An 18910-nucleotide genomic window follows, 5' to 3' on the forward strand; every position below is an offset into this window, starting at 1 on the left:
ATGTGGCCAAGCTGACCCTCCGTAGTTTATGTGAAGACTTTCTGACTGTGAAATTTCATTGGTGTCTAATAGAATGTAACAGTTTGTGCATTTCCTTCTTTGGCTGTGAACATTAATTGTAATTTCCACAATAAAGTAACATTATAAAGATGACAAGTATTAGAAACTTGACATTGTAAAGTATTGTGATGGTATACTGAAGAAAAGTGTTTTTGATAAATGGATGAAACAAAGCATAATTTTTTATATTGATGTACAATATTTATGTTTGATGGTGATTAACACAACTGAAGAAACAATACCACATAACTGACTTTTCTCATTTCTGGAATTATGTTCATTTGGTGTACTTGACCCAGCACAGCTGATGTTACTGCTTAGAAGAGATATTCTTGAATAAAAGTAAGGAAAGAGAGATTTAAATGCCATGTAACTGGAGTGTTGGTTATTTTGTGAGGCTGTTAAAAGACAATAGTGTCATCTATAGGGAGATTGCAACACAAAAAAACTAAAGAAATAGAGAAAAATCAATGGAGGTTTGATGATTGGTGCAGTGGCTGATGTTGTCAATCACTCTCTGTAACAAATACCCACTTTCATACTCTTTTTTCAAGTGAGCAGCAATACCTCACACTGTCTGCTTCCATCAACTGAAGCCTTGAATCAGAAACTGCTTTCCAGCATGAAGTAGTACAGAGTTAAAAATGTGCAGTGTCTGCATGAACTTTTGAATTTACGCACCAAACCGACAGTCATTTACATGGTGTTGTTTCTTCAGTTACGATAAGTACCTTGTGCACTTTGATAATAATATTATGTGTTATATATTGTAAAATGTGTTCACAGAGGCAACTACCAAGTCGATGTGCCCTCTCTAGAGCTATTTTGAAACTTCTGAGATTTAATGAGAGACCAGAACACAGAGATGACATCCGTAACAGACTTGTTGAAAGTAAGCACATAATGATTTTTGTGCTTTCTATATTATAGTAAAAGATGTTGCAATAATGAAAATAAGTAACATTAAGAATCATATTATTGGTTTTCTGCCATAAACTATTTTATGTGCCTAACTTAGCTAGTCAGCTCTATTGTAATCTGTAGCTGTGTCCTCTTTTAATTGGTTTCCCACAGAATTATACTGATATTACATGCTCCAAGTATTAAAAAGCCTTAAAAAATTGTTAATACAAGTTGTTTTTGTACTAAAATTGCTTAATAGATTCTCATTTGATGAACTTTGTTGTTTTGTATTGTATTAATAAGTACTTAATCACTCTGTGAATCTGATCTGATGACCATTTTGTTACATTTAACACACGAACTGATAACAGTTCTGGGCTTCTGGTGCAAGCAAAAGTATTTTATGTTTATTTCATTATGTTTTCAGCAGTTATAGAAATTTTATGAGCAGTATTATATACTAAATAATTCCTACAATTTAATACATCATTTGCTCAACAATAATCACTATTATGTTAATGATTTTTAGGCTAGGACCACCTGTTACAAATTTTGCTAACCTACCCTCCCAGGAGGAAAAGACAGTATTCAGGGATATGACAGGAATGCTCATTTGAAGCAAAAAACTTTATGTGGATATGTCCTCAATTGGTAATGTGCAGAGGCACTCAGACAAGCAAGACATGTTTTCCAAAGAGTGCACAAATGCTTTAAGGTTGACAGTTGGATATTTAAACATTTATCATGAACTGTACAACAGCTGTAATGTGATGCATATAGTAATGCTTACAGATGAAAGAGTTACAAGTATCTATTTTTCAGTTGATGCTTTGTAAAATGCTTGTTTTAATGTTTAATAACTGTTGTACACGTGTAAACCTGACAGTGTATTGAATAATACAGAAAATAAATAACGGTATTCATTAAATGTGTTCTATCTCAGAAACCATTCAGATTAGGGCACATGTACAAAAGAAGTTTTCTTCTTCAAATGATTGTTCCTGTCATATTCTTGAATATTGACAATATCATTGACTTATCGACAGTATTAAAAATACTTGTTATACTCATTTCTGTGATGTGGCATGTGACATGGTGTGGCTGTAACATAAACGAACAGTAATGAACAGCTGTATAAGGAATCCATGTAGCAGAGATGTTGAAAATGTCATATGACAAGCTATGAGCATGGAAACCTAAAAATTATGAAAATGACATTTGTTGTGAAAAGACATATTTACTACTAAGACTTAATTTTTAACATGAAGTATTACTGAATAATTTCAAACAACTGTGGAATCTGGTAGAAGAAATCATTAAAATGAAATGGGGGAAGGAGGGAGGGATAACAGGGTTCAGGTGAGGGGAAGAGAAGAGTGCTACCTGGCGGGGTGAGTGGGGACTAAAGGCAGCAGGACAAAACTTCAGAAAAGAGAGGGTCAGAGGGTAAAAGATTGGTGGGAGCCCTGGCAGGGAGTGGTGCACATTGAGGGTGAGAAGACATGAATTGGGAGGAGATTGTAGGACAGAGGGGTGGAGGTAGGAGGCCAGAATAATTTTGGGAGTGGAGAATGTGTTGTAAGGATAACTCCCACCTGACTGTTCAGAAAAGCTGGAGGTGGAGAGGACGATCCAGTTGGCTTGGGTCCTGAAGCAACCATGAAAATCAAGAATGTTATGTTCAGCTGCATGTTGTCACAGTGGGGTCCATGTAGCTCTTGCCCACAGTTTGGTAGCGGCCATTCATCCTTGTGGACAGCTGGTTGATAGTCACACCAATATGAAAAGCTATGCAATATTTGCAGCAGAGCTGGTATGTGGTGATTTACCTGTGGTGAGGTTCGGGGTTGGGAGTGGGATAGGGATGGCCTAAGATGTTGTAAAGATTGGGTGGGTGATGGCTCCTTACTTTAGGAGGGGTGGTAAGGATTTTGGGTAGGCTGCCCCTCATTTCAGGGCACATGATAGATAATCAAAGCACTGAGGAAGGATGTTGTTTAATTGTTCCAGTCCAGTGTGATACTGGGCAATAAAGGGGGTGCTCCTTTGTAGCTGGTTCTTCGGATGGTGAGATGGAGAGAGGATTTGCAGTGTGTGGGGATTTGGCATGGGAAATCTGTTTGTGGAGTAGGTCTGGAGGTAGTGCCTGTCTGTGAAGGTGTTCGTGGGACCTTCAGCATACTGGGCAAAGGAGTTCTTGTTACTGTAGATATGCTATTCAGGGGTGGCCAGGCTGTATTGGAAGGATTTTTTGATGTGGAATTGTTGGTAGCTGTCAAATGCAGATACTCCTGGTGTTTAGTGGGTTGAATGTGGAGAGAGGTATGGATGGTGCCTTCAGAGAGGAGGAGGTCGATGTCCAGGAGAGTTGACGGCGGGTTGAGTTAGGACCAGATGAAGTAGATGGAAGAGAAGGTGTTGAGGTTGTGAATGAATGAGGATAGGTTGCCTTCCCTGAGTCCAGACGATGAAGATATCATCAGTGAATCTGAACCATACCAGTAGAACACCCCCTGGCATTACTCGAAGCTGAACATAACATGCTTGATTCCAGTGGCTGTTTCACAGCCCAGGCCATCTCTATCCTCCCCTCCACTACCATCTTTTATGAACTGCCCAGATGAAAGTTATCCTTACAACACATTCTCTACTCCTGAAATTATCCCAGCCACAACCTATGATAACCTAATATCCCCACACCCTCCACCCAACAGTTTTCATCCCAGCTGTCATTTCACGTCCTCCCAAATCATGTCCCCTCACCCTCATTGTGCACTGCTCTCTGCCAGTCGCCCACCAGTCTTTTCCCTCTCTGCTCTTTTCCTTTTCTGTTTCCCATGTCCCCTCCCCTCTCCACCACAGCCTACCGATGCTGCACCAGGCAGCCTCGTCCTGCCACCTCCTAGCCCCTGTTCACTCTGCCAGACAGTGCTCTTCTCCCCCCCCCCTCCCCCCTTTCCTTCCCTCACATCCATACCCAGCTATCCCTTCCCCACTCCCGATTGCTGCTTTAATTGATGCAACAGTTGCAATCTGGCTAGAGTGGCTGGACATAGTGGTCATGTGTGTATGAGGTGTGCCTGCTTATGTGAACGATTATGTGTTTTCCTTTCTTTTCTGAAGTAGTTCAGTGTGTCACAGTATCTTCCGTTGAGCCTGTCTGCAACTCAGCGTATCATCTTTACAGTGAGCAGCAGTATATCTGTTTCATAATTGTTGAAATTAAGCAGGAATATGGAATAGTCAGCTAATCTGAAAGATCTACAGTATGTTAAGTGGCTTCGAGAATGCATGGTTTTGTTTCAGTTTTAAGTAGAAGCTTGTTCAAAATAAAAGGAAAAAAATACTTGTGACACAAGCAGAGCACCTGCATATGAAGTGCACAAATGGGACTAGCTGGATTAATGTGTACCTGCCCACACGTTTAAAAGGCACCTGAATCTCTATCTGTTAGAGGATAAAAAAAATCTCTTCATTATTAGAAATTTCAAGAAATAGAGTACCACAGATAGAGCAAGATCAATTAAACAGGATGCTGAGGGAAAAATGGAGGAGGATGAAAGGAAAAAAAGAAAAAAACATACATGATCCACAGGAACTTTCTATGTACATAAAACAAAAGCCTTAAAAATACAACTTTGTATTGAGAAGATAGTCCCAAATGACATTATGTGAGATGTCATCAACATCATGAGATTTATAAATATTATTCAAGACACAGACAACAGCATGAGATTTACAGTAGTATTCAAGATACCAGTGTAGAACCCATTGTTTCACTAATGATGTTCTTCCTTGCAATTGTCACATGGATGTCAGAATGACAGATACTGAAGTAAGCGACCATGAGATAAAAAAAAAGTCAATTAAAATCACTCATCAGAGGAAACGGACTGGACTGATGGAAATATTTAAAATCCTTCATAGACTATGCAGATGAACTTACTCCTCTTGTAACAGCACTCTGCCCTAGGCCACAGTAGAAGCAAAGTGTTTCTAGAGATTGGAAAAATGTGCGGATCATTCCCAGTTTCAATAAGAGTTGTTGAACAGATACCCACAACAATAGGCATATATTGCTGATATCGTTCTATTGTATAATTTCTGAAAATGTTTTATACTCGTGTATTATGATCTGTGAGAAGACTTCAAATCTCACCTGTAGAAATCAACATTGATTCCACAAATGACAGTTGTGTGAAACTCAGCTTGCTCTGTTCATCTATGAGACCCAGAACACAGTTGATGTTGGCCCGTGGGTTGATTTAGTATTCCTTTGCTTTAGGAAGGCATTCACTCTAGTTCTGTACCGTTGTGTAATAAATGAGATGCAAGCGTACAGGATACCATATCACTTTTGTAATTGGACTGAGAAGTTTGTGGAAGATAGAACTGAACATGTCATTCTTACAGAGAGAAATCTTCAGATTTAAAAGTAACTTCGGGAGTATCCCCTCCCCCCCCCCCCCCCCCCCCCCAAGGGAATTTTACAGGACCATTACTGTTTCCAGTATATGTAAATGATCGCTCAACAATTTGGTAATGGAAGGAAGTGGTGGGGACTAACAATTGTAGAGAGAGACCAAGACTTAAGTACAGTATGCAAATTGAAATGGATGTCATTTGCAATAATTATGCAGAGATAAAAAGTCCTGCACAGGATGAACTAATATGGAGAGCTGCATCGAACGAGTCTTCAAACTGAAGACCACAACAAGAACACACATATGGAGTGATTTAAAGGGGAATGACCAAATAAAGCTAATCATAGGTAGGGAAGGCAGATGTCAGACTGAGATCTATTGGAAGAACCCACAGGAAGGATGTGGCGTACAAAACCCACATTGGACTGATACTTGAATATTGCTCTTGAGTCTAGGATCCTTCCCAGATATGTTGTGTGGAGGAAACTCTAAAGTTACAAAGAAGATCATTGTGTTTTGGTGTATGTTCATTTAGTAAATGTAAATGCATCACACAGCTGCTCATTCGGCTCTTGTGGCAGATGCTGCAAGAGAAGAGCTGTGCATTAAGGTGTTAACATTCCAAAGGCACATATTCCTAGAAGTGTTAAACAATACGTTGCTTATTTCTATCTATATCTCAAGAAAAGACAATAAGTATAAAGTAAGAGTGATTAAAGCCCACTCAGAGGCTTACCAGTAATCGTTCTTTTCAGTCGTGGTTAACGACTAGAGCAGGAAATGGTGGGAATGACACTGGTAGACAAAGCACCCTCTGCCCCACACCAGAGGTGTCTTGCAACATAAAGATATAGATGTTGCATTTTTTACTGTTTGGAAAAGCACATCAAAGAGAATAATACATGAAGCTTTATGTGACGTACTTCTGTGAGTGTTTCAGCAAGGTAACTGTTAAAGTGAGACCTGTTTATGAAAGCACAAGAAAGTGAGAATTGTATACTTTACATACTACGGTGTTACAACAAATTTGTAATTGCAGGACGAGAGAGAGAGAGAGAGAGAGAGAGAGAGAGAGAAAGGGGGGGGGGGTTATTCTAGTGATTTGAAAAAAAAAAAAAAAAAAAAAAAAAAAAAAAAAAAAAAAAAAAGGAAGAAGAAGAAAGTATGTGTGAATACACCCTACTACTGGGTAAAAAATATAATGAGATGTTATAGATTTACTGATTGTTTGAAATATGAACAGTTGGGTTCACCTACAAGGTTAGGGCCTTCAAACCCTGTGTTATGAAACAATGTGTGTATAGTGCTTGCAGTGACTTGATAGTGAGATATGAGTGAACAGTGTGGCATCACATTATTTAATAAGTTATTTGTAAAAGAAGTACTGTATACCAGCAGTAAATCTAATGATTGTATCTAACTAGAAGTCTGTAAATGTGTGTGTGTGGAATTAGCTTATTTTAAATTGGTCAAACTTGTAAATATTATGACACGTCCTATATCCTTGTAAAAAGGGATCTGCGGATGAATAAAGCTACTACTACTACTACTACTACTACTACTACTACTACTACTCTCTTGAATTTGACCTGACTTCTTCAGTGAGTAAGCAGTACAATTTGAATGGTGCATGAACAATGTAATAATAATAATAATATTTATAGTAATGGCAATATGGAATTTAAGAAATGTCAGTCTTATTAACATTAAGTAGTTTCCTTATTACACTCTTATCAAATGTCAGTAGTCACACCAAACAGAAAAATATAACATCAGTGCAGAGGGAATCAGTACGGAGAAGATATTCACTAGTCAGGAAGAATGAGAAATAATTGGATAAGTATAACAGTTTTATGTGAAGAAGACTCAGTTATAAGTAGTTATAACAGTACTGTTGCTTTTGAATGTAGCTGTGACTTATTCCTGGTGTTGCTTTAATATCTTCTTAAAATTTATGTCTTGTTTGTACCTTTTTTCCGTACTTCAGTGATAATTTATTTTTAAAAGTTGGTGAGTGCTGTGTTCCTGGTTGATCTCCAATTTTTCCTAAGTTGGAAATTGATAAGTTAGGGTTGCTGAAACTGATACTGTTTGTAGCTGAAATCTAATCTTGCTGTAACTGTGAATTATTTTCAGATTTGATGAAGAACAAAAACTCTTACCACCGCATGTGCTACTTGAGACTGTGTGATATTGCAATGGAGATCTTCTCAGCAGCTTATTTCAAAACTTGGTTCTTCAGCCATGTCATTTCCCTGTCAGGTAATTTAAGTTGTTCTGAATATGTTTACTAGTAAGAATATCAACATACATTACTTAATGCACAAATAAATGATAAATGAGGTGTAACAATCTGTAAATAGCCATGCAGTTTTCCTAATTAGAAAAATTACAACACTGTGAGTACTATAAACTTTCCACATAGTTGGAAAAAAAATCAAACAGTGGAATATCCAGGATGGAATAGTGACAATATGAGATAGAACAGAGTTCTGCTCATCACATAGAGGAAATGCTGAGCAACAGACAAGCACATTGAAAAAAGACTTTTAGACTGATTAAATTCTCTTGAGCATCCATCTGCATCAAGTGCTATAACCCTTATTGCATGACTTTATTTTAGGAAAGCAATTTCAGTGAAAAAAATATTGGGGAGGAAGGGGGGTCTGACATACAGTATACTATGTAACATGCTGAACATAGAAATTAGGATTTAGTTAGCATTTTAGGTTTGTTGCCATACAGCAATGTAAAAACATTAAACTCAGTTTAGCTCGATGCAACCACATTGTATGTGTTGCCAGATGGCAACATCATGCACATGCAAGTGGTTTCCTTAACATTATACATAAATTTATGGTTTGTTGCCAAATTGCAACAACATGCAATAGAGTGTTAAAGTATATGAGCTTTCGTCTTAAGTGCTCGACCATTGTGAAGCTATTGGAGCTAATGCTTTAATGTATGAAAACACACACACACACACACACACACACACACACACACACACACACAGTCTTTGTCATCTTCAACCTTTCTCTCTCCTACTACTCTTTTCAAAAGTGTTTGGGAAAGTGGCCTACGATAATACAGTCTCATTTAACACAGCAGAGCTTGTTAATCGAGTCTAAGTTTGGATTTCATTAGAGTTCTCCACACAGGAAACATTACAAGACTCACAAATGATGTGCTTGCAGAGGTAAACAAGCAAAATTATCCTGCTGGTATTACTGTGATGTTGCCAAAGTTCTCGATGATGTGGATCACATAAGTCAACTTTGCAAACTAAAGTGTTATGGCAGTAATGGCATTCCTGTTGAATGGAAGGAATCTTACCTCCATAACAGAAAGCGGAGGGTCTCATTAACAGATTAACAGATTGTATCTCAGGCATGAAAATAACCTCAGAATAGGTGAATGTAACTTGTGGAGTACCATAAGCATTGCTACTTGGCCCACTCTTGTTTCTAACCGACATAAATTACCTTCCGATGACTATAAAGGAGAGAAACTGCAACATTTGCTGATGACACAAACATGCTAATCAAGAGTCTAAACAGAACCCTAGCAGACACAGCGAAGATGCTAGATGAACAGGCCTACAAGTGGTTCACACCTGACAGTTTAAGTCTGAATCTCACAAAGACTCATATTATGCAAATTCATACTATCAATAATGACCTCCTAGCACGAGAAATGGACTCGAATGGTTATAAAATGAATGAAATTCACAGATAAAATTCCTTTGGGTTCAGTGCTACAACGTAAAATGGAGCCAACGCATAGATAAACTAAATAAATTCTCATTGTGATGATGTAGAGACAAGGTTATTGGCTTATTTTGCACGTCTTAGGGAGCTACCGGGAGGTTATAATTGATGTGCAGCTCCTCACCGAGATCTAGTGTGAACTTTTATTATTGTATGGTAGTGAAACCTGGTAGATAAGCTAATGCTTTAATACGGAACCAATTAGCCCTAGAAAACAAATTAGTTTCAGTTGTGGCCACCAGGTGCAAATCTGGCACTGTACATAGTTTGTATGATGGTACCTTAACCGCGCTGTCATTTGACAAGCCATAAAGTGAGTGAAAAGTATGGCTCTCGAGACGAGAGACCGTGCATTGTTAGTGAAACTGTTTTATGTGAATGGCAGCAATTACAGTACTGCATTGGGAGAGTATCACAGACTGAAAGGTCAGAGGAGAGGTCCAATGTCATTAAATGGTTTAAAGAAATTGACTATGAAATTCAGGAGAATGAGTGAGCTTGGTGTTACACTTGAAGAGGAAGGCATCATGTCCCAGTGGACGTTATTGACGAGGTTGCTGTTGCTGTAACTGACCATGCAATGGATGTCCCTGGTAGTGCTAGTGCTCATACAGTGTTGCAAGAATTGTCTATCTCACGGTCAACAGCATGGAATGTTTTGCAATCTATTTTACACTGGCACCCATACAAGAGTCAGACAGTGTAGCAACTGAAACCTCATGATGTGAAGCAACATTCTGAATCTGCTTTTTGGTTTCTGGCATGGGTTGAAGTTGATGGCATGTGGTCAGGCAGTATTCTGTGGAGTGACAAGTAACGTTTTATGGTACAGGGTGCATTATATGTACAGAATATGAGGTACTGTTATAACATTGCACTTGACTTAAGTGACTGGGTGGTGTGGATTCACAAGTAGCTTTATTCTCAGTCCATTCATCTTTGAAGAGAATACATCCAGAGGGCTGTAAGGTAACTGTGGTGTCAGCACGTTATCCAGACCTCCTCGAACAGCATGTGATTCCTGACTTAGAAGAGTGCAGCTGTGTGTAAACCACTGTTTAGATGTTGCCTGTGCAGTGAAAGATGTGCTTCATGCAACCTTCCAGAAATGTGTTATCTCCAGAGGTTTTCCAGATAAGCCTGCAAGATCACCTGATTTAAATCCATATGACTTTTGGCTCTAGGTATATCTAAAAGAACACATTTCTCAGGGAGAAGTTCACACATTGCTCAGATTCCACTGGAACTTCTATAAGTAACTGTTCAACACATTGTTTTACAGATGCAGCATCTTGTCGAGGTCTCAGTTGTCATATTTCACAAATAGTGTAAGTGGTGGTTAATAATAAAATCATTATATCTTTCTCGCACATTTCACCTTTTCTGCTTGTGTGCCATTCCTATTCCATTACACATCAAAACATTTATATACATCTCTCTTGCATTCATAGTGCCAGATTTACATCTTGGGGCCAAAATTGGAACTAATACATTAACATATCAGAATAACTGCAAAGTTTTGCTGCCGTAAGATAATTACAATCCACACTGGACCTCTGTGAGCAGCTGCACTTTAATTGTAGCAACCTGGTATCTTATGGGACACTGCGGCTTATGTAAATAAAGTGTTTTTTCACCAGAAGAAAGCAGTGAGAATATCGCATAAAGTAGATAACTATACATCTTGCAGGACCTTTTTACGGAACTGGGGATATTTCCACTCACTTCCTAGTCATTTATTCCTTAATGGTTTTTGTTGCTGAGAATAAAAATTAATTGTAACTTAACTGTGATGTACATAATCATAATACAAGACACAAAAATAATTTTCACGTAGACTTTGCCTTGTCCAAGGTTAAGAATCGAGTTAAGCACTCTGGTTGTAAAATATGAGATCTCTTCAAAGACCTCCAGAACTTAGTCCACATTTTTTTTTACACTTACATTTTACTTATTGTGCAAGGTCTCCTTCAAAATACTCTCCTCCACAATTGATACACTGCTCCCAAAGCCGTTTCCACTTCCTGAAGCAGTCTCGGTGCGCCTTATGTTGATTGGTGCAAAGCACCATCTGTGAATTTTCTTTTATCTCGTTTGTTGTTGCATATATTCGCCCTTTAAATGGGGTTTTCAACTTTGCAAATAAAAAAAAAATAAAAAAGAAATGTCTGCAGGGGCCATATCTGGCGAGTATGGAGTAGCACAGTGATTTTGTTTCTTGTGCAATAGTCATGCATCAAAAGGGATGAACATGCATTATCAGGATGCAAGAGCCATGAATTGTTTCACCATATTTCTCGCAGGTGTCACATGTCTCGATAGTACCATCGATTAAGAGTTTGTCCCTTTCATGAATTCATGGTGAACTAATCCTTCAAAGCTAAAGAAAACTATCAGCATGGCTGTGACATTTTTCTGACCTGACAAGTTCTTTTTTGGTCTTGGAGAACCCTTCCTGACCCATTGTGAAGATTGAACCTTGGTCTCAACATAATTACGATAGCTCCATGTCTCATCACCAGTTATGATTCTCTTTAGGGACATTTCATTTACATGACTCAAAGGCTCTTCAAAGATTGCTAGGTGAAGGTCTTTCTGGGCTTGACTTGTGAACCATGGGATGAACTAGGCAGCAACACGATGCATTCCAAGATGATGTGTTAGGATTGCATGACATGATCTAATTGAAATGTTACATTCTTTTACAATCTCTCGTACAGTCAGTCTTCAATTGGCGCACACAGTTTCATTGACATTCTTGACATGAGTGTCGTCCTGAACGAGGTTCATCTTTAACATCTGTCCAGCCATTGTTAAACCATGTGAACCATTCGTAACACTAAGAATGGCTGAAGCACTCAATACTGCAGGCTTCCTGCATCATTTGGTGTGTGTCTGTAAAGGTTTTCTTGAGTTTCAAGCAAAATTTAGTGCAGACATGATGCTCCTCTAACTGTGCCATTTCAAAATTCGAAAACTGTGTGACATGACATTATACTCAACACAGCACTGAATAATAAGTAACAGACATACAGCAATGAAACATCTGGCAGTTACACATTAAACAGATGTGTGCAGGGATGCAATGTCCCATAGTTGTTTGAACAGACCTCATATAAACGAACTCCCATCTAACATAAAGCAAGAAATTAGGAATCCATATCAATCCAAAATGAAAATTAAAAATGTACCTCATTAGCCACTCTGTTTACAAATTATTAAAATATTCAAGGGTTTAAAAGTTCTGTAATGGGCTACATAGAAAGTGGCAATGTTTGTAATAAAGCTCTATGACAAGTAATAATGTACTGTAAATATAACTTTATTTATGAATATAATAGAGGGAAACATTCCACGTGGGAAAAATATATCTAAAAACAAAGATGATGTGTCTTACCGAACGAAAGTGCTGGCAGGTCGATAGACACACAAACAAACACAAACATACACACGAAATTCAAGCTTTCGCAACAAACGGTTGCTTCGTCAGGAAAGAGGGAAGGAGAGGGAAAGACGAAAGGATGTGGGTTTTAGGGAGAGGGTAAGGAGTCATTCCAATCCCGGGAGCGGAAAGACTTACCTTAGGGGGGAAAGAGGACAGTTATACACTCACAAAGACACACATATCCATCCACACATACACAGACACAAGCAGACATTTGTAAAGGCTTTATTTATGGGTGAAAAAAGTATTTACTTTGAAAAATACCATTTTATTCCAGTGACATAATAGCAGAGAAACAGCAGCTAAGCAAAAAAATTGAAGAGGCAGCATCTCGTTTCAGAATAGCAACTTTCTTACTAATTTACTCAAATACCTTTAGTGGGCATTAGCAAGAATAACATTATGCAATATTGTGTTAGTTTATTGTTTTACAGTACACAGATTAACACTCTGTGATTTGTTCACCCTATGTTAATGTATGCAGTGATTAGTGAAAAACTTGGGGTTCCAGCTGGGTGGCAGTGTTAAAATACAGCAGCATTTTGATGAGTGTCACACACTCACCATCTTCACTATCCGACTGGAAATCTGAGAGCTTGCACCAACAGCATACGCTGGGTGAGCCTGCATTATGTGTTAATGTTAATTAGTCACACATCACTGGAAGTTCTTAAGTTCTTCCTCTTGATGGGATATACGGAACAAAATGAGTGAACGAAAGAAAAATGAAGATATATTCCCCATTAATGATGATTAGAAGTCACTTTGCTGATGACATAGAAAATGCTGTTGTTAAAAGTGCATTGAAATGAAGATGAATGTGAGCTGTCTCAGTACTGCTTGAATTGTGCAGCTCTCAGCTTATGGTACTCTTCAAGGAACATTTAGTATCTGCCTTGCTATTCACTGTGAATAGAATGATCCTATATACAACTGATAAAAATATGGTATACTCTCAGCTCTTGAGTTAGTATTCTGATAATTATGCCTCAGTATTGTATCTTCATTGCTGTTGAAACATTTTGTGAATGAATCTCACCCTTCAGTATTCACCGTACTTTCTCTCCTAGCATATAATATCAGCTTAGCCTAGTCACGATAAGATTTACCCACATACGTTAGTTATGCATTTGTAAATAAGCTGCAAGTCACTGTAGCTAAATTTGTGACGATTGGCATATAAAAAAATATGAAATACATTGCTTTACAGATAAAAAAGATTTCAGAAGTTCTGAACACTGTAAATGTGATTATCGATGTTAACCCTTTGATTGTCTGTATTTGCTGTTTGGTGAGAAAAGTGTCTCACAAAATATGCATTCAACTGAAATGTCTCCTGCTGCCCACAACACAAGATAGGGAAAAAGTCAGGATTTTAACATCTTGAATACTTGGAGGAAACATTCACCACTTCTGCAGATTTTCCTAAGTTACTTCTTTAAAAAAATTATGCTGTCAGGTTCTTTTCATTACAATTAGATGTCAGCAACTATAATTAAAAATTGCAAGTTACATAACAGAGAAAAAACTCTTTGTAACTGAGGTTCATAAATTCACAATTTACACATGATTGATGTGGAAAAGTTATGACACCCTTGTGCAGCTTACTGTTTGGGAATAACATCTTAAGCACCATATGAGACATCCAGATGCTTGGTATCAGCCATAAGCATTGTCCAGTCATAGGAGTAACATCATAGGTCAGAACTCCAACAGTGTCTCCGAGATAACTCCACTTGATTGCAAGAACAGATTTGAGTACCTGGTATTATTTAGGTAGGATCCATTTTGAACTTCTTCGTGGACATATTAACTTATGGTTGTTAAGCTCTAAAAATGATGCAGCTATCTCCTCAGTGTAGTGAAAGTTCACAAGAAAGAAGTAATCAGTTTATGAATACACAGTGTAGTGAAAGTTCACAAGAAAGAAGTAATCAATTGATGAAGAACTTTTTGTAGTGAATAGGTTACTTTTGAAGATTACATTCCTGAACATAGCAGACTTTACAGAAGTGTGGAAGGAATGTTGCCACACTTAAATAATTATGCTAAAGCCTTGGTCTCAAGGTTCAATCTTCACAATGGGTTGGGAAAGGTTCTCAAAGACCATAAAAAACTTGCCAGGTCAGGTGAAATGTAAAGCCAGGCTGATAGTTTTCTTTGACTTTGAAGGATTAGTTCACTATGAATTCGTGCCACAGGGACAAACCATTAATCGATGGTACTATCAGGACATGTGACTACTGCAAGAAATTTGGTGAAACAATTCATGGCTCTTGCATCATGATAGTGTGTCTGCAAGTTCATCCCTTCTGGTACATGACTATTGCGCAAAAAACAATATCACTGTGCAGCTCCAGATTCCATACTCACCTGATATTGCTCCTAAAGACTTTTTTTTTTTTTAATTTCCAAAGTTGAAAACCCCATTGAAAGGACAAAAATATGCAGCGACAGACAAGACAAAGGAAAATTCACAGATGGTGCTTCGACTGAACTAACAAAAGGCATACCAAAACTGCTTCAGGAAGTGCAAATGGAATGGCGTTAGGAGCAGTGTATCAATTGTGGAGGAGAGTATTTTGAAGGAGATCATGCACAGTAAGTAAAGTGTAAGTGTAGAAAAATTTTGTGGACAAAGCTCTGGAATTTTTTGAACAGATCTTGTATTTTACCTCCAGGGAACATACCTCCATTCTGAACCCTGGACAAGGAGGCAAAGCCTACATGAAAATTGTTTTTGTGTCTTGTTTAATGATTACGTACATCACAGGTGAGATGAAGCTAATTTTTATTCTCAGCAACAAAAACCATTAAGCGATAAATGTACTAGGAATTGAGTGGAAATATCCTAAGTTCTTTAAAAAGGCTTCTGCAAGATAAACAGTTATCTACTTTATGCAATATTCTCACTGCTTTCTTCTGGTGAAGAAACGCTTTGTTTACACAAGCTGCAGTGTCACAGAAGATACCAGGTTGCTACAATTACAGTGCAGCTACTCTCAGAGGTCCAGTGTGGACTGCAATTATCTTATGACAGCAAAACTTTACAGTTATTCTAATGTGCTAATGTATTAGTTCCAATTTTGGCCCCAAGATGTAAATCTGGCACTGTGATTGCAAGAGAGATGCATATAAATGTTTTGATGTGTCATGGATTAGGAATGGGACATAAGCAGAAAAGGTCAAACATGTGAGAAAGATATAATGTTGATTTTATTATTAACCACCACTTACACTATTTGTGCAATATGACAGCTGAGACCTTGGCAAGACGCTGCATCATAAAACAATGTGATGAACAGTTACTTGCAGAAGTTCCAGTGGAATCTGAGCAATGTGTTCCTATATACTGCCCTTCAGATCAGGTAGAGACTGAATGTGTCCCTGAGAAATGAGTTGTTTTAGATATACCCAGAGCCAAAAGTCACATGGATTCAAATCAGTTGATCTTGCAGGCTATGCATCTGGAAAACCTATGGAGCTGCCGTCACTGCAGATACATCATCCCCTATGGCAGCTGTCAAAATGCAGGTACTGTTGATGGTTGGTGGATTTAATGTGGATGAAGGTGGGGATGGAGCCACCAGAGAGGAGGAGGTCAGCTTCCAGGAAGGTGGCACACTGGGTTGAGGAGGACCACGTGAAGTGGATGGGAGAGAAGGTGTTGATGTTGTGAAGGTAAGAGGATAAGGTGTCGTGGGCCTGAGTCCAGATAAAGAAGATATCATCAATGAACCTGAACCACTCTAGGGATTTGGGAGACTGGGAAGATTTCCTTTATACTGCCCACAAACAGGTTGGCATAGGTCGGTGCCTCCCCTTCCTAGAAGTAGTCATGTGTTAGGACATAGTTAGTAAGGTGTATGACAAAAGAGGTTGTGGGTTTGGGGCCTGGAGGACTTTGGGAGAGATAGCATTCAGTAACAGCAAGACCATGGGCATGAGGGATTTTGGTGTATAGTGAATTGGCAGGTCATCTGTGAAAGCAACCATGCCATGTACCAGTTCTGCTGCAATCATTGTTCGGCTTTTTACACTGACATTATTACCAACCAGCTGTCCACTAGTATGAATAGCCACCTCTGACTGCGGCCAAGAGCGAAGCAGACCACCCTGTGGCACAACATGTGGCTGAATGTAACACTCTTGATTTCAATGGTTACTTCACAATCCGATCCAACTGGATCCTCCCCTCCACTACCTTCTGTTCTGAACTGGGCAGATGGTAGTTATACTTACAACACATTCTTCACTTCCAAAATGATTCCAGCTCAACCTACAGTAGCTTACTGCCCCCAAATCCCCCACCCAAAAGTTTCTTCCGCCCTGGGTGTCCAATTACCTTCTCCCAATTTGTGTCCCCTCACCTTCAATGTGCACAGCTCTCTGCTAGTGCATCCACCCATCTTTTCCCCTTCTCTGCTCCTCTCCTCTCCTCTCCTCTCCCTGTTTTCCCCTCTCTCCCTCCCCCACAGCCCCCAACATTGATACTACGTGTGGCAACAACCCTGTCCTGCCACCTGTACCTCCTACATGCTCCACCAAATGCTGCTGATTCCTCTTCCCACCACCTGTACCCTGCTGTCACTCAGTCATCCCTAACCCATTCCAGATTGTTGCTCCTGTTCAGTGCATTTATGTTGTGTTGTAGGTGGAGATAGTGGTGATGGGTGTGTGAGGTGTGCTTGTTTGTATGAATGTGTGTGCATTCCCCCCTCCGAAGAATTCTTTGCTGAAAATTTTATAAGTAACAGTCTTTTCATCACCCCTGTCTGCAACTCAACATGTCATCATGACAGTGAGTGGCAATCTATCCTTTGCATAATATTATTGATATCCCATCCTGGGCTTTCCATTTTTGCTTTTGTTCTTAGTAGATTGATACTCTTCACAGGTAAGCGGTCAGATTTTGTCGTCCTGATGGCACAATATTTTGGCGGTCCAACTGTCCACCATCTTCACGTGAGATTGCAGGTGCACAATCACACCAGAAATGAGGTAATATTGGATACGGCTGCTTCTTTATATCGCCTTGTCACTAAAAACTAACAAAAGTGATGAATTGCAAATTAATAATGCTGCCAGTCGAAAACCAGACTGTTGTTGTTTTATATCTGAAAAATAGGGTGTTACATCTTGCTTAAAGGAAAACCTTTGTCTCCATTAATAATGTCATCAGATAATCTTATTTCGATGGATTCCTAAGTACACAATATCTGTAATGGGAAGCCAGAGCAATAATTTGCCTTTCTGCAATGACAGGGAATTTTATATACCCCAGGCTTCCTCAGTCCAAAGTCATCTTTAACAGTTCCAAGAAGGACTCTAGGTTTGGCCAAAGGCAAAAGGACACTTTTAATATTGTATTTTCTGTGAATTCTTGAAATTTCCAAAGAAGTACTCCCTGTAAAGGGTAAAAAAAGCATCTGAATTACAAGTGTACATTGTTGGTTCACTTGGTGGTTCAGATTGAAAAGTGTAAACTGTTTCGTGATCAGTGTATCCATTTTGCCTGAAAACAAACTTAAGATAATCCATTTCCTGCATTAAATTATCAGAATTCAAAATAGCACAAGTTCTTTTGACCAAAACTCCTATGCATTGATGCATTGAATGACAACTAGTAGCATGGAGGTATCGGTCTGTGTGCATCAGTTTACGGTATACATTGTGTCCCAAAGTTCCATTTTCGTTTTTGTGTACTAAAACATCCAAAAAAGGTAAATTGCTATCTTCTTCAATTTCAGTTGAAAATTTGATGCATGAATGAAGGCAGTTAAAATCATCTAAAAACTGATGAAGAGCTTCCATACCATGTGGCCAAATGATAAAAATATCATCCACATATCTCAAAAAACATGTGGGTTTAAGAGAAGAAGTCCTGAGTGTGGTATATATAAGCAATAAGTGGCATTTTTCAGGTATAAAATAACAACAGTCTGGTTTTTGATCGGCTGCATCTTAATTTGCGATTCATAGCTTTTGTGGTGCTGCAATTTCCAGTGGTGCTGCAATTCTTCATTTCGTAGAGGGCAGCCCTTTCACTTCTTGTGCACACATTGCGATCTGTTCCCAGGGTATAAAGGAGCCACTGTATCTGATTTTATCTCTGTTTTGGTATGACTGTGCATCTGCAATCTCCCCTGAAGATGATGCTGGTTGGACCATCGAAATATCATGTCGTCAATGCTGAAATCTGGCTGCATACCCATTAAGAGCATCAACATTAATTATGTTGGAGAAATCTACTGAATCACATGTTGCTGGTATGCTTTACAGAACTAGCCAGCAGTGGCTCAGTGTGT

At 38.8% G+C, this 18910-nt stretch overlaps 1 protein-coding gene across 3 annotated transcripts in view; it reads left to right on the plus strand.

Moving 5' to 3' along the window:
- The window catches only part of LOC126194934 (uncharacterized), a 274312-nt gene that overhangs the window by 136230 nt on the left and 119172 nt on the right, over positions 1-18910 (plus strand). For all 3 annotated transcript variants that reach the window (XM_049933315.1, XM_049933317.1, XM_049933316.1), the window contains exons 11-12: positions 847-952; positions 7524-7649. In XM_049933315.1, the coding sequence (XP_049789272.1) occupies positions 847-952; positions 7524-7649 (232 nt within the window). The remainder of the gene's footprint in view (positions 1-846; positions 953-7523; positions 7650-18910) is intronic.

Source organism: Schistocerca nitens, chromosome 7 (assembly GCF_023898315.1).
Source record: "Schistocerca nitens isolate TAMUIC-IGC-003100 chromosome 7, iqSchNite1.1, whole genome shotgun sequence".
Taxonomy (NCBI): Eukaryota; Metazoa; Arthropoda; class Insecta; order Orthoptera; family Acrididae; genus Schistocerca; species Schistocerca nitens.